General features: G+C 40.9%; 1 protein-coding gene across 1 annotated transcript; it reads left to right on the top strand.

Annotated features, from left to right (window-relative positions):
• Positions 1-10,692: 10,692 nt before the first annotated feature.
• Positions 10,693-15,959, top strand: LOC103770709 (sorting nexin-3; the record flags this gene model as incomplete). The annotated part of the gene is made up of 3 exons (XM_008938017.1): positions 10,693-10,810; positions 11,189-11,313; positions 15,263-15,959. Coding segments are annotated over 3 exons (349 nt in total), but the record flags the coding sequence as incomplete, so codon positions are not given.
• Positions 15,960-17,539: the final 1,580 nt, after the last annotated feature.

Raw genomic sequence — 17,539 nt, forward strand, 5'->3', positions numbered from 1 at the left:
TGTCTTGGTGTTCACAAACAATCCAAGGGTAATTCTGTCTTCATTGCTTTGTCTGAATCTCAAAGTCTAACTTTTTTTGGGAAGACTGAGCTTGCTAGCAGACTCTTGAACAGACATCTGATAATTGTCTTGCAAAAAGTACTTGTTTGAAATACTGCAGAGTTCCCCCAAAGCCTTTTTTTTTGGCAAGCTTTCTACTGGTATTGCAGCTGAAGCATTTCTGTGTTGCATGGAAAGCAACAGGTGGAACAACCTCATGCTTTAGTTCTCATATTGCTGTACTCATCAGCTTCTGGTGGAAGTTGGAAAGCCTAATTGGGGAACCCGAAGTTTTGGGAAGACTCTGTGCAGTATACTGCTGGATGAGCAAGTCAAAAACATTTCAGTTCTTACAAAAGTTTTTGATAGCATGTGTCTCTGTGCAGATGAGTAGGATGGCTGTGCCATGTGGTGAATGCATGGTACTTACAGAAGCAGCTAAAGTCTCTTTGGAGTGCTGCAGGTACTGCACTTTTAGTGGGACAGCTTCACAGATGGCCAGTTGGCCGAAGTATTGACTTTCTGAGCCTGAACTTGAATTAAATCAAATTCTGCTCTTGGCAGACTGAACAAGGTGATGACAGAAAGCTTTCCACTGTAGCAACCAGTGTAAGGCACACAATGTGGCAGTACGCCACTGCAGTGCAGCTTGGCATTGAAAGTCAAATGCCTTGTTCAGTGATGGTAAATGATAGTGATGGTAAATGATAGAAAATACCATCCTGCAGTACTAAAATGGCAGATTTGAATAGGTCATGTTCTTGACAGGGAATTTGTTTTCCATCAGCAGCTTTAGGCAGTAAGTTTGTACCATTCTAAGGTATCCTTTCTGCAAGGGCTTGGGTTGAGCAAAAAAAGAGAACAATGCAGTAGGGTATAAAGCTCAAAGGGCTTTTTCTAGTGAAATAAAACTTTTTATAAAGTAGTCATCTCATCTGAAAGTATCTAGATGATCACAGTATGGTGATTGTGAAGTGGTTAAAAATAACATAATGGACTAGATTGCCTACTAAAGTAATATAGCAAATGACTTTGCTGCCTTTACCTCTGGAGGAGAATCGTGAACTAACTGTTAAGTTCTCAGTGTAAATATCCATTGTTTGTCATGAGTTTTCACTAGCTTTTCACTCGGGAACCAGCACCAGAGGTGGTGGTTCCTTTCTACTTGTTACACCTTTTCAAGGTGGGCTTGTGCACATCAGCACTCTTCAAGAAGGGCATGTGAGTGAATACCTGATACTATTTATGGGCTGTAAATCAGTCCTCGTGGTTCCTGAAATTCACAGATGTACAACAAATAACAGTTATATTGTCATTCTACAGCATGTCTGCAGTCCTCAGCCCAGTTCCAGGTATCTTTTGACTTTTACTGTAGTTGAGAGAAATATTTTTCTTGGTAAGTGGGTCAACAGGGACATCTTTACTCATAGATTCTGTGTAACAGCTTCAGTTGCTAAAGCCTTTAAGGAGGCAAGACTTAAGCTTTACAAGCTAACTCTGATCCCAGCAACTGGTGACACAATTTGGAGCCATACACGTGCTGTAAAAGCAGCGCCTTGGGAGATAAGCAGGCTGGTGAGAGTACTGTCAACAAAGCATACAGATATCCAGGAACTTGGTATCTCTGGGAAAATATGCCTTTGTTAATGCTATTTCATCTGTTATTTCTGTAGAAGTAAAAACTTCTGTGCTGCCCATTTTATTTGGGTTTGTCACCTAGATTCAAAGGTTACATTGTCTCATTTACAGTTAGTGAGAACTTCCAGAGGAGTCACTAATATTCAAATGGACAGAACTAAAATAATACCTGTTACAGGAGCTACTAGTCTATGTATTTAAGGGTTCTTTTTAGTAAAAGCAAAGTTAAATAAAAAGCCTTTGTCTTAATTCTGTTCTGTAGTGTCGGATGGCCTGTTGCCTCTTATCAGGATGATGAAACTCAGAAAGAAGGCACACCTAAGCTTCTGAAGTTCCACAGCTCAGTGACTTGTCTTGAGGTGTAGAAAGGTAACACCTTACAGCTGTGCTTCCAGATGTTATGAACTGCATCGTTTGGGTCGCACCAATGCTCTTTAAGGCAGCAGTCACCTTTCCTGTATCTTCTGCAGAAAGACTTCTGTAGACCTGAAGAGGTGCTTGACTGTGTAAGCCCAGTGTGGGGAAGGAAATGAGCACACAGGCTGTGAAGTGCCTACTGTGAGTGTTAAGAATAGTATTGGTCTCAAAGGATTGGGGAAGTACATCAAAGTACTGCCAAACTTGAGCCACTTTTGAAAGCCTGTTCTCAACCCATTTTTTCAAGACCTAACATGGATATGATATTTGCACTTGAGCATACTTACAGTAGTCTGACTTGAGTGACTGATTTGAGTCTGACTTCTGTGATCAAATCAGAGTCAGATAGAAAATTAATTGCAAGTCTCTTGATCTGGTGAATGTGTCTTTGAAATGTTCTACTCTTGAATGGTACCAGATTTTATGCCCTCTGTGTGTTTGGCAGGGTTTAAAGTTGCAGACTCTTCTCCCACCCCCAGAAGAATCAAATCTGCTGGTACATGTAGCTGACTTCAGCGTTGTTCAGTTTTGTAGTCAGTGGAGATTGTTGTGGAGTAATGACTAAACACTGACTCAGTGTGGCTGTGTTCAGGGATGCATAATCAGCAGTAACTCTGTTTCTCTGCTACTGCGAATCTTGCATCACACTGCAAGCCTGCTCTAACTATAGTTAATTACTTCATTTAATGCCCTATTCTAGACGCTGCTACCAGTTAGATATATTTAGACTCCCCTTCAAAGGATAAAAAGGCACTGATTTTAGTGACTTTGGTTTTCTGCTCTACAGCTCAGGTACTGCACCTTTACAGACATTAACTCTTCTTCCATCAAGCAGTAATTTTGAAAAGGATAGCTGGAAGGCTAAAAACTTCTCAGGACACTGACTAGGGAGACAGAAGTAGAATACCTTCAGTGGGAAAAAAATCCTAAAGCCAGGAGAGTGGATTTAAAAGTCTATTGCCTGTATTTGCTTTGAGCAGCTGTTTTTTTCTGTAGAGGCTTTTGATTAAACTAGATTTAAGAGCCTAGTTGGAAGGTACTGAACTAGTTTATCTGTTACTGTGTAAGTAGAATAACCAAGTCTCTGAATAGTGCTGCTTATTAGTGTATTAGTTTAACTAGTGACTTGGACTCAATTTCTGTGCATACAACGCAGGCCTTGATTTTCATGTATTAGGAGTGCACTCTAGTGCAGTGCTGAACAGACCAAACAGGACAAAGACTAATCTTTGTAGGACAGATGGCTCTGATCCAGGTAGGCATGTGATGCTGGCATATTTTGATACATCTTTATTTTTAGATGGCTTGTTAAAAAAGTGTCATTTTGAACTTTAGAGCAGTCAGGTCTCTACTGTTTTTCTTCTGGGGAAATGTAATGCAGTATAGATTTGAGCTTCTAACTGCAGGGGATGTATTTCCTTTTTTTCATATGGTAATGCCATGCCAGTTGCACTACTGGAGGCTGTTTTAGCAAGTACACAATCCAAATGCCCTGTGAAGTTATAGCACTGAGTGAAGGGGTAGAAGTAGAAAAAAAAAACTTATTGTAAGAAGGATGGAGAAGCCCTAACCTTCTTATCAAAGTATAGAACCTGACATTTTACCAACTGAAGACAGGCCTGTGAACATACTCCTTTGGTGGCTATTTCTTGAAAATCCATCTCAAAACTTATGTCATGGGAGGATCTTCTGGGGTGCATAACAGTATTGTTTCTGCTGGGCCACAAAGCCAGTCTTGAAAGTATAGCTATTTGCCATTGTATAGCAGCTTTATTGTAAAATCCAGGGAAAAGAAGCTATATATTAAGTGGCCTAAAGCCACTGTTATACCTAGAAGTAAAGCTTCAGGGACTATTTCTATGGGCCTAAGCTCCAGCATCTGCTGTGCATGAAGGTAATTCTACAAATTAATGAAAAGGAGCTATCAGCCTTTTTGTAGCTGTTAGGTAGCTATTTAAGAATGTAAATGTTACTGCTTGTAATGGTTTGAAAACAAACCAATGAGAGACTCCAAGTCAGAAATACAATTTAATAAGAAAAAAAAAATAAAAGCAATAATACAAAGGAAAACCACAAACAGAGTCAGAATACAACCTGATTCTCTGTAGTTAGGGTGGTGGTAGCAGTCCAGATGAAACAGTGGTCTCGTAGAAAAGATCTGGTAGTTCTTGTCCTCTGGAAATCCAGTGGGTAAGGCCCCCTGTGCTCTACTGAACCCCAGTTTATATCCAGGTGGGAGCACTTGGCTCCTCCCCCTGGGTGGAGCATCTCACAATGGGTTGATACCAGTCTATGAGTCATGCAGTGGGTCCTTGATGGTCCATTAAACAGAAATAGCTCCTGGGGGGAGTTCTGTATGAGTCATGGGGCGAGGCATGGATGGGCCCATTAACAGGGAGGAGGACTCCTGCTGGGTGGGAAGGTGTTAACATCTCCCCTGACCTTGAACCTCTTTCCTATCTGTTATAGCCTGGGGTGTGAGGTCTGTCCTGGGCAGCTGCTACCCATGATTTTCTTAACAGCCCATGAGCACTGACATAGTGTATAGAATACACAGTTTTTGGTTCTACCCACATAAGGATAAACTGGTCCCAGCCCCTGTAACCATGACACTGCTCCAATAGAACTGGAAATACAAAGATAATTTTTTTTCCTATATAGTATACCTACTTCTATAGTAATTATCTCTTGTTTCTTGCATGTTTGAAGTGTATGGATACTGGACTGTCTCTAACTTGCAAAGCAAATTAAAACTTGTGTTCCTGGTAAAAACTAATAAATGCAGCAATTAACTGCGTTTTTCAGCCTCATTTGGCAGTAGCTGGTAAATGTCAGTTAATGATGCTAAAGCATCAATTTAATGTGATCTCTTTTCAGTCATTCTCAATGAAGAATGAATGGTAATGTTACAGTAGTCCAAACAGAGCATATGGCAGTTACACCTTGCAATTGTGTAAAAGTAGCAATCCTTTCTCTTCATAAGGAATATTTGGTATTTCAAAGGAAGCTTTGGTTCCCTAATCCTGAAATAATTACCTAGATTTGCTGATTCTGTCTGGGTGTTGTAGCAGCTTCTGAGCATGGAACCTGAAGAATAAAGAATGACTAAACAATCTGTTCCTCTATGCTCACTCTGCTTTGAGCCTTTTGACCATGGCACACCATAATTCAGTGCTTCATGTTGGTGAACTTGATCAGGTGATGGTAGCTGCTGCTTGGCAAATACCCAGACATCTATATGGTAATTTTCACAGAGCGGCTCAAGGCATTTAACCTGGCAAAGGTTAATTCTTGTCTGAAGACTGATAGACTCTGTTGTGTTGCTCTTAGGGTTCCAGTGCCTTAGTCTTTAAGATGGAAAACATTCTAGCTCCATATCTCAGTGCTGTGGAGTGTGTGGGAAGCTCTATAGTTCTTGGTACAGCTTACACCACCATTGTTCAAAACAGCCATATACATATGGTCAGATTTTTCAGTGTTCTATCAACTTCAGATGTTTTTGCATGTAATGTACCTTCAGTAGACCAGGACACCAAGTGGATAAAAGGAGAGGCAGAACTGTTTTGATCAAAAAGACTGAAATGTAGAAAAACAACATCTTATCTGACCTTTTGCAGTTGAGAAAGTTTTTCTTTCAGTAAACTAAACAGTGAAAATCTAAACTTCTAGCAAGTGAACTTTAGAGCACGTTTGCCTTTTCTTGCTTTTTATAATTGTAGGAAATGGGGAGGTAGCTGCTTATGTCAAGTCAGGAAGGAAACAAACCATTGGCAAGGTTTCGGCAAGAACAGTGGACTGACAGAGCCTTTTTTTTGTACTAAAAGACAGCAGACTATTGCATTAAGAAAACCATATTTTATCCACCCTGAATGCTACTTACTGTAATACCCCAGAGCTCCCAGTGGCTGACTGTAAAATGTAGCCAAAGGGTGTAGTCTCTTGACAAAGATTACAGCTTGTATGGAGAGATGGGAAGAAGCTTGAGTTTAGTTTCTGAGAGTCAAGGCCGCAAACTTCCATAAAAAGTGAGCTGAGTGCTTTCTTTCACTCTATTTTAATGGAAATAGAGTTGTATCAAGGCTACCAGAACCTACTTGAAAAGACAACATCAAAGTAGGTGCTATGGCAACAGTGCAGCTTTATTCTCAGTCTGTTAGGAGTGAGAGATATGAGCAACACAGTGCTGCTGCTGAGCATTACATTGGCAGATGAGGCAAGTAATCAAATTTACCTGAAACTGTCTTGGACAACTACAGCTGTGGAGTTTTTACAGTTGTGGGGGTGGACTGGGCTGCAGTGGCATTTGGGGTCAATCATGTGGAGCTGCAGCATGGCCTTTGAAGGAACCTGGATGCTATTTGCATTCAATTTGTCTAGAAAGAAATTTGTAGGAGCAAGTCTGTTTGCAAGGCTTTTTCCACTCACTGGATTAAATTAGTCTAGGTAACAGAAAAGTTACTTAGAATTATAAACTAATGTATTTAATACTTTGTTCTCCTGTGTTTAAGGTAGCTTGTATACCAGAATGGCTGCATCAGAGAGCTGTGTATCTGAAGCTGAATGGACAGTATTGACGAGTACTCAAACTACTTGCATTCTGCCTGTGAAAGTCTCCTCACTTGTGCACTTCATAACAAGTTTTAGACTCCTAACTGGGCATAGCTCAGGGATTGGCTGTAGTAACATCTAGAAGATTGCTGCCTGGTAATCCAGGCTGCTATCTTAGGACTGTCATTTGCTTCTGAGATGAAGTGGGAACATCCTGAGCTTGGAGTGGGACTTAGTTTGCATATGTTTCAGTAATATAAATGTAGCTGAAGAAATATGCTTACTAAGAATGCAGGGTTTGACCTGAAATCTATTAGCAGGAAACCACTGCTTCCTGTTACTGGTTTGATTGAACGCAAAATGAACACAGCAAACAAGCCAAATGACTGTAGAAACTCATTTGGTATCTGAGTGGAGGAATGCAGGAGTAACTTAAGGGCCTGGGTTTACTCATCTGCTGTTTAACTATGTCAGAACTGGTGCCAAGTTAAATGACAATGTTTATTCCAGTGTACTGGCTTGGCTGTTAACTCATCCAGCAGCACACAGACTGTTGGTTTGACTGTGGTCAGATAAAGCCTAATGGGTGTCTACATACAATCTGATACAGAAACAGTGCTGGACAGTCTGTCTTTTCTTAGTGTCTTCCTGTGCTTAGGCTTTTGGGCTATGTGGGCCTTCTGCAGAGCTGGTTTATTATTCTGGAATAATGCTTTATCAGCAATTCCAACTAGAGACTTCTGGTTGCCTAATGCCTCAGGTAATGCATAATCCTTTCAGGTTGAGGGCTTGTGTTCAAGCTGTGAAGAGGCATGATGTTAGACTAGAAAGTTGTTCAAAATGGGCTTGGTAAAAATGAGACTAATGATTGCCCTGTTCAAGAAACAATTGCTGCAGTAATTATGCTGAATTTATCAGAGGAATGAGCCATGCTCTGGGGGCTGTGCCAAACTGGGTCATGAGTTTCATGACAGTAGACTTGGCAGATCAGCAGGCCAGAAAGCTGACACTGTAGTGCTGAACTAGCATGGGGAGAAATGTTTGTAAAAAGTGAAACTAGCCTGACTTCCAAGTTTTGTGCCTTACTCTTATCTCTGTTCTAGCAGGTGGACAAAGTACTGTGTTCAAAATAGCTACTGGCACCTCAGTAACTAACCATTGATCACTCTTAACATAAACTGAAACTGAGGGTAATTTTGATACCCTGTATGGTCTTGAAGTGACACTTCGATAGAAATTGAAAGTTTCTGTTGATACTTTAGTGTTGTCTCCTTTTACCTAATGCTTACCCACTGAAAGCCCACACTTCAAGCAAGCCAGACAGCTGCTGATGAAAACCAGCTACACATGGTAGATGGAGGCAGCAGGACATGCAGAAACCATTCCTACTGAAGGGGAGAGTGGCCTGCTCAAACAGGGTGATAGTCCTTCATGATAAAAAAAGGCACATACAGTAACCTCAGATGCAAATATATCCTGAGTTAAAAATAAGGACCTAAGATGTAAATAGGTTAAGCAGTATAAAACAGAACTCTCAAATTGCTTTTTAAAAATAGGTCCTTTCTAACAGCTGCATTTCTGAAGAACACTGCTCTATCAGTACTGATTTCTGGAGGAAGTACAATTGCTGCAGTTTCTGGGTTTTAAGAAGCATAAGGTTTAAAAGTTGATCTCAATGGATAGTAACTCTTATCCAGAACAAAGGGGTGGGGCCACACATTTTCCTTTAGTATGTGGTTGTCAACTTGACTTGTAAGCCACTTAATTCACTGGGAGCTTACTGGCACACTCTTCAGTTTGAACATTTCTTATGATCAAAATTGGAGAAGATTTTTCAACTTGAAGGGAAAACAAATACTCTAACTGTCCCTTTCCTCAACTTGCTGGCTGGGCTAGTATGTCAAAAGTTCAAAAGGGAATGGAGAAGATAAAATGAGCTCAATTGGCACTTCTTTTGTACTTGTAAGCCTGATATGTTGTTCAGAGATTAACTTTACAGACTTTGTGCCTAGAAGCATGAAAAGAGTTCCTGAAGACCTGGGAAATCATTAGGTTTTAGCTGCTTTTATTCAGTTCTAATCCCTCTTGTAAGTAACTTGAGAGGAGAATGGAATATTTTCTGCAGGTGAGAGACTATATGTTAAATATTGTGAAGAACTTTCTACCAGAGGCATTGACAAAGAGTTGATGTTGTAATGTGGAAGGCTGAACTTGGCTAGAAAGCCGATAGCTGAAATCAGAGGAAAATAGTCCAGTACTTAACTTCTGGGAATCGCCTTCATGCACTGCAGGGGACCTAGCTTTATTCACTCTTGAGTAGAGTATTCTTATCCTCAAGACAAGAGTGTTTATTTGTAAAGCATGACTTCTGACTTAAGTACAATTTTATTATTAGTCACTAGTACAATCAACAGTGTTTTTTCTGAGAAGGAGAGCTTGAATACTTTTAAACATTTGGTGATAAGAGATTTCATAATAAAACACTGTTCTGTACTTTATAATTTGTGAATTATGGACTAAGTAGCATAATGTGAAACTGCACAACCAACTTCTCAAATACACTTGAACTGTGATGGCCAAAACCTTGTTGGCTGGCAGTAATACAATGGCCAATGGTCATAGGCCTGCCTAGTGCCAGATAGCATCTCTGCAATTAAACCTGTTTTGAGCAGCCAGAACTATCACTTGATGATAGCTTAAGCATAACATCCTGTGAATGATGCCATAGAGGGATATCCACTCATACTGTGACCAGAAGCTGGGTGAGGTGGCTTACAACTTTAAAAAATAAATGAACAAAAAATTAGGGGGCACTAGCTGAGAATGACTGCTGTGTTTCTGCCAACAGGGAAACTGGTGATAACTGTAGTCCCATGTGAACATCAGGTTCCCAGGGCACTCCTCAGGAGTGGTTGTTAAAGGTGTATCAAGAGAGTTGGTGAATATGCAGTCTGACAGAAATAGCAGTAACAGAAGAAAACAGTGATGTATGGCAGTTAGACTCTTGGTCTTCCTTTTAGTAGGCCATAACCCCTGTAAACTTTTTTGCAACATGTTAGCCAGTTTGCCATCTCAAATGACATTTAAGATTCAGATTGTGGTCTTGGAGCTTCCCATTCTGGGGGTGTCATTAGGTGAGTTCTTGCTGTATGGACTCTTAAAATAAGGTGCAAGTTGGATTACAGCAGTGGGATAACGCTGCACTCCAAGAATGAACAGAAGTGGTACAGGCTTTCACACAAGTTAGTGTAAGGGCATGTATTGGGGTGCTTGTGTATTTAACACTGTCTGGGGCAGCACTATAGCCTGGTTCCCATCTGGTGTCTCTTTCAAGTGTGTTAAGAGCTGAGTGCTAACTTGTAGCCTTGTTCAGAAAAGTTCTGCTTAGTCAAGCTCTGCTTGTTTTACCTTTGTAGAGAAATACACTGATCTCATCAGTGCTGAATGTTACGTTGTCTCATCCTTTTCGGGTTCTTTGGAGTGATCCAGACTTGGCAGTTTGTGCTATCAAATCTTCACTGTCATGTCTCCTGAATGTATCTACTGTAGGACTTCCTGGTTTTGCATTTAGAGATGTTGGAGGCCATGTCATATCAGGTACAGAAAAGCACAGGAAGCTTTGTTAATGTCCTGTGCCAGTAGCTGAAACACCCCCTTGAATGCAATAAAAGGAGTCTGTGGATTAGAAGACTTTCTTCCTCCTCTCTCTCCCCCCCTGCAATTTTGTGCATATATTGACATTGGGGATCCAGCTGCTGAGACAGTAAGAATAGCAGATGCTTGTGCAACCTTAGGAATATCTCAAGTGGACAACAAATCTGCTTTTCTGCTGGGTGATACGGTGGCAAGATACTACTGATTAAGAAGCCATATAAATGGGGCCCACCGCCACTGTTAAGCGGTTTGAAACACAGCTTAACTCATACAGCTTATCTGCATTTCTGTATCTTGAGTGTTTCTCAATACTGTTGTTGCTTAAGTGGAACCAATTTGTAACTTAATGGTTTGTTCCTTGCTTATGCTTATCAAAACTTATAATTTCTTAATCAGTAGCTTAAGTTCTTGTTTTCAGACAAATCTACCTATCTTCAAATTGAAAGAATCTACAGTCAGAAGACGATACAGTGACTTTGAATGGCTAAGGAATGAACTAGAAAGAGAAAGCAAGGTGAGTAAAATAAAAAGTACAAGTCTTCATAGACATATGGAGAGTAGTTATGCTGAAGTATTATCATGTTATAAACCATATGTATCATATAGAGCAGATACTGTGATTGAAAATGTCCAGAACTAAAACACTGTCAAGTCTTTTAGCAAGTCTTAGTTACACAATGTTAGAGGCTGTTCAATAGCTTTGAGTTAATTCAAAGTTCAAGTACTTGAATTCAACTTACCTCTATGGGCAGATACTCATCTTCTCTAGTTGTGTTTTATTACTTGACTAAGGTGGTGATTTTGTAGGATCCTCTGGGAGAAAGAAGTGACACAGGATGTGTATAAACTTGCTTGCAGGCTGCATTTAAGGGCATTTCTTTAAATCTTTCAGGTTGTGGTACCACCTCTACCAGGGAAAGCACTTCTCCGTCAGCTCCCCTTCCGAGGAGATGATGGCATATTTGATGATTCCTTTATAGAGGAAAGGAAGCAGGCTCTGGAACAATTCATAAACAAGTAAGTGGGTCTAGTTATCTGAAGACAAAACCAGAACTTGGGTCCAGAAAATTAAATGAAGGCTGATAATCCTTCAACTTCTGTAGCTACAGTAGGTTCAGAGTCATAACTTTCACATGATCTAGCAGTAGGACACTAACATTGTTCATCCAGTGTTTAGCTTGGATATCTTATGCATACCTGAACAGCTGAAATGAGTCTTAAAGTTGTTGTTAATTCGTGCAAATTACTACTAAAATTATAGCATTCAAAATACTTCTACTTAGTTTCTGAAAAAGTATGCTCCACTGGGTAAACAATGGAGTTTACAATGGGCTTGCAGCCATTCACTTTGATTGCAGATGTGAGGTATTATCAGCTTGTGTAATGAGCCATATTTTCTCAAGTCATCATGAGAATCTTTCTGAAGATGTAAAAACACTACCTGAAGCATGGACGTGCATAGTTTGAAGTAGACACTTTGACTTTTGTCACTGCCTTTCAAAGGGTGAGCAGAAATTTATAGTAAAAAAAGTCTTGTGATTCTTCTACTGTCTGACACGACCAACCACTATCCATATATTGACCTGAGGAGCTAATTTTTAATAACTTTTACAGTACAGATCCAAACAGTGGGTAGGAAGGAATACTGTCAGTTACCCAGCTCCTCTGGTCTCTAGAGCCAACACTGGTTAGATCAGCTGGATTTGGGACTGCTCCCTTGTCCTGGTTTGAGTTAGAATTAGTTCTGTTCAGTGATTTTACTTTTCTTAGTTTCTTCTAACTGTACTTTCTGAAGTTAACAGCATGTTTTTGCAGACAGTGTCTGCTTCTAGCAGTGATAATGCTCCATGTTTAGAGTTACCACCAGGGATTGGTGTGCAGACCAAGGTCACTGCTAAATCCTCTGTGCCAGTTTGGGAATGCAGAAAGTAAAAGGCTGCACCTGCAGAGAGGAGCAGCCAGGACAAGTGACCCTAAACTGACCAACAGGGTTTTCCATCCCACGTGTCATATTGAGTACAAAGCTGAGCAATCACGAGGGTCAACCTCTCCTCTTCAATGGCTGGTGTCTGAAGAGGTTCCTTGTATTCCCGAATCACAGAATGTTAGGTGTTGGAAGGGACCTCCAGAGATCGAGTCCAACCCCCCCCTGCCAGAGCAGGACCATCTAGTCTAGGGCAGGTCCAAGTCCACAGTCCTAAAACTTGGACTTTTGGAGGGCTGTCAAGCTTCTCTGTTCCACTGGCATGCTAATCTTATCCAGTAGTAATGCTGTTAAACAGAGCATGTCTGTGAGTTAAGCCAGAATTTAGAAAAGGATCTGCCCAGCAGTTATTACGCAGTTCAGGTAAGTGGCTTGGAGTTACAAGTGACTGGTTCACTAAAACAGCCTGCCTTATGGAAGTAAATGTGACTGTATGAAACCCTTTTTGTTGCATAGGTGGCTTTTAGCTCAGTTTGAGGTATTGCTAGTGGTTCTGAGCAGGTAAAATGCTCCAGACTGCTCTTCTATTCAAAGACAAGTGGAATGAATTTCCAAGGCATCTAATTTTGCATTTACACTACATGAAAGCAGATGTGCTTATATTAAGATAGAATGTTGAATCTTTTTACAGCTACACAATCAAGGTGGTCATGACTGTACAGTTCAGTTTTTATCTGTGCAGGCTTGGGATTCCACATGAAATGCAGAAGTACCCTTTACTGGAAGTTTTGTATGCTGAGTCTAGCAATATGTAGGGGAATAGGGCTGTTAATGTTTTGAAGATTCTGGTTTTTTCACTGAAAAACTCAAATGTAGTTAGAAATGGAGTGGCCAGTTTACTGGTATCACTTGTTCAGTCCTAGAGCAAGCAATACATTGATCTTGTGGAAGTGTATAATTTCACGTTCATTTTTTCCTCCTTTGAAATGTAAAATCAGACTTAATGCAGATGTTGATGTATTAGGAGACTTGAGTACAGCTGGAACAAGGCTCTTCAGGCATAACTACCTATTCAACCTCATTAGTTTTTTTCTAGGTTGACCAACTCATCAAGCAGGTATTACTAATTAAAGGTTTGAACCATGTAGAAACTTTAAGGCTTCTGCCAACTACTCTGGGTACTTACTGGTGAACTTAGACTGGAAGTTAATTTGCATAATACATCCACATGACTGTGTTGTCAAAGCTGGTCTTTGCCTTTAGAACCAGAGAAAGAATCCTCAGATAACTGATATTGCTGTATCCAGAAAAGATCTTTGTGTCTAATGCCAGTGAGGGAGAGTTAAGGTGGATGTTGTTGCAAAGTTTGTCTCTAGATTTTTACATCTCGAAGGACTGAATTGCAGCAGTGCAGCTTACTTAAGTCAGCTCTTGGGCAAACTTGCTGCTACCACCATCAATGTAGGATGAGAGTCACAGGCCTGGTCATATTACAATACTCCTATCTGTCTGAGCCTGACTTTGGGATACATGAAAACTCTTGAGGAGGCAGCTGCTATGTGTAAGGGTCACCTTAGTGGAGAATACTGAGGAAAAGCCAATGCAGAGTGAGGTTTTCATGTGAAACAGCTGAATCTGAGAGATCAAATCTAGTCTTGCAATTCAGCCATGAAATTGCAAGCCTTCTTGAAGGGTGAAGGAACATGTTACTGCCTCACCTTCTGCTGTATCTCTTTTGAAGTTCAAGGCCAGCAACTTCAGTCTAATGGGGCTAAGAAACTCAAAGTAGTTATTCCAGACTCTCTTCCTTGTGAACTAATGTTTGTGACTGCTGCCCATTTACTAGAACCTTGGGAGATTGATAGGTTTTATCCCTGTACTTGAAATAATCTATCAAGGCTGAATAGGAGAGCTCAGCTTCCTCATTAAAGGATGACCTCAATAGCAAGTGGGTCTGTCCTGTGGTGCAATAAGCACTAATAGATAAAGCACTAATAGATACATTTGGAGGAGATGCACCAATGTGCTTGGAAGTAGTGAAGCTGAGCCACTGGAGCTGACTATGTATTACATGTGTTCTACTGGATAACCTCCATCTAGACTAGAAATCTGCTGACAGATATGGAGACTGACTGACACAAGCTGTCCTAGGGAGGATGGAGGGCTTTTTCTTTTAAAGGAAGAAGCCTGTCTTGGTTGACCAAACTGGATGTAACTTTCTCAAACTGAACTGCTCTAGATTTTTGTATCCATAAATGATTGACTTCCAAGGATTGATTCTCTTGGATTTTTACCTACACAAAAGACTGCATGGTATTTTAAGGATTTAAATACAATACCTTGTGGCTTTCTTCCAAGCTTTGGAGTGTCTTCTAATTCAGTTTCAGTTTCTTTACTGTTAAAAGGATTGTGGCTCTGTATGTGGAACAAAACTAAATCTACAGTAGAGCAGATGAGCTTGATCTTCTTTCATATCTGAAGACACTTGCACAGCCAGGCCATTTTGTTAATTGTATCAGTGCTGCCTGTACATGCTAGGAACAGTGACTATGGTACCTTGCTGCTCTAAACGGTGTCAGAGCCCTTAGAAGACCTTCACACCCCCTGGTGGAGTAACTCTCTAACTCTGCCTGGGCTAACTGCTACTGAATTGAAGAAATGAAATGTTAAGCAGCCTTTAGAGAGGTATCCTGTGTCCAAGGTATCAAAACCTGCAGAAACGTGCGTGGCTTGCTTAACTCTAGATTTCCTAATGCTAGGATGGGCACTTTGATAGTTTCCTCAATTGCTGGTGACAAATGATGACATAACATGCTTCCAAATGATCAGAGGTAGTCCAGGGTTCCTGCAAACTAACTTCATATAGAGGACAATGACAAATTTTGCTGCCAGACATCATTCTAGTCACCAACAGTGAACTGGAAGTGGGATCTATGCCTCAGTGCAGAACCATAGGTTGTTGCTATTAACCCTTGCTCTGCTGGCTAGTTGCAAGTAGATTTGATTTGTTGGCACTAATGCTTGGGTTTTTTTCCTCTCCAGGGTTGCAGGCCACCCACTGGCACAGAATGAGCGCTGTCTTCACATGTTTTTACAAGATGAAGTAATAGACAAAAACTACACACCATCCAAAATAAGACATACTTGAGTTCTGAAACCATCTTCTCACTTTAGTGGTTCTTATGTTTGGTTTTAAGAGGCTATAGTTTGTCTTGGCATGCTGAGGATAAACAGGCACGAAATCTCCATTAACATGAGTACACTGCTTGGGCTTTGCATATGCTTTATAGCATTAAAGAACTCACTTGTCTTCTAGCTAAATCCCTCTGAATCCTTGATTTAAGAGTATTGTACTATGAAACCATCCACCCCTTGCAATGTCTCACAAACCCTTCCACTCTTATTTGCAATGACTTAACAATGTTTACTGACTTGGCCTTACTTGAACTTGCACAGTTGTAGTGTCACGTGTTCACTTGTATTTCACTAAACTGCTATGCTGTTTGAGGTAGTCATCTGTCTGAACTTCTGTAGAAAGACTGCTCTATTTCTGATACCATGTGTGAGAAACACTTATGCAATTGTCTTCAAGCCTGTAAAACACTTTATACTGAAGTAATGAGGGAATTATCTTTATATTCTGTAAGAAGAAAAAAAATCAAATTTATATACTAAAGTAACTTGTCTAAAGTTTTGAAATAAAAGTGAAAATGCACTTCAAATATTTCATGACTCTTGACCTTGAGTGGGTGGCTTCTAATGCTTTCTGAGAAGCAGGGACTTGACTATATTAAGTGAACTGGTGTTTCAGCCTTACTGGGATGCTCTTCTGCAGTGCAGTCTTGTGTTACTAACAGCCAGCTCTAAATACTCTTAGATGCTGGCACTCACTGCTCGAGTGCTAAAGAACATACAAAGGTACTGAAGGCTGTTTCCATCTCCTGGAGCCAAAGCTGGAACCCCATTCAAGGTAGGTAGTCAACGTATCTGTGGCTTCAGTAAGTTTGAGAAGAGAGTACCTTTTCTACCTGGTGTGAGAAGCATCAACCCAGCTTCAACTGACAAGTGGAAATTGTCATCCTGTGGAGGAAGAGATGTTGATATAACTTATAACATGTTATAATTTTAGTCCCCAGTTAAGATAGCTTTGCTCTACAATGACAATTAGGGTTATGAAGTTAAGCAAGCCTGCTCTAGTGTGATCACAGACCACTTCCCTGAGCATTAAAGGAAGTGTGGAAGCTGTAGCATTGTGCTTGTGTGACCAGGGGTGAAGTGCATGTTGTTGATGCCCAGACTGCAGTTCACAAGTAACACTGCTGAAGTCTTCTTTCTCACCAGATGCTTCTGTTGCTGGAGAAGCTGCTTTAGTGCTTTCAAATGTGATGTGGGAGTTACCTATCCAGATGCTCTTGAAAATGTATTTAAGAAGACTCCAGTAAGCTATCTGATCCAGTGTTCTGTGCTATTTGGTAACAGCACATGTTGGCTTAGACTTGGCTCTGCTGCTTTTTCCTCCTTATAATACTTATCACTGTTGAGAACAACCTACGAACTTAGTGGCAAAGCTATGAGCCGCCTTAAACTGAGACTATTAACCTCATTTGTGGAAATCTGTATGCAAAAGATTAAATTGACAAAACAACAGGATATCTGCACTGGACACTAGGATTGCGCTTGGCCTTTAGTTCTTCAAGGCTGGGGACCTAACTAGAAACCCTAATTCTAGTGTAATGTCACTGGCTCTGCTTCTGTGCAGTCTGCAGTACTGGGAGGAGGACAGGGTCTGAGATGAGCTGTGCCTAAATCACTGAGGTATGGGCATTGTTCCCAGCCTGTGAGCCTGCCCCACAGCTGGACTAGGTCCTGTAGATAAGGAGATGAGAGACGGGTGTGCACCTACTGCTTTGCAGCTGGGAGAAAGCCATTGCTCCCTTGCACCCCCTTGCCCGGGTGACCTGCAGAGCACAGTTGCCTTGCAGCACGTGTTCATTGCAGCTCTGGGACTGCAGCGTCAATCTTACAGAAACAGCTGTTGTGTCGTGGGTTCTGCACAGCTGGGTCCAACCCCATTAGCTGATAACCTGAACTGTCACAGAGTGGACAACCACAATTCATTTCTCTGCCCTGTCACTTGTTCTTTTTAGCATAGAGAGCAGCAAACGATTGAAGGTTATTACACATGCAGGAAGAACACTGCATAAAGTGTTTTTTGGTTTCTTTCGAAGAATGTGCTGTGCCCTGTGGTAATTGTGTTCAAGTGCTCCATGCTAGGTGTCACGGAAGATGTTTTGAAGGCCAGTAGTCCATGCCTTTTCT

Source organism: Merops nubicus, unplaced genomic scaffold (genome assembly GCF_000691845.1).
Source record: "Merops nubicus isolate BGI_N331 unplaced genomic scaffold, ASM69184v1 scaffold5950, whole genome shotgun sequence".
Lineage (NCBI taxonomy): Eukaryota > Metazoa > Chordata > Aves > Coraciiformes > Meropidae > Merops > Merops nubicus.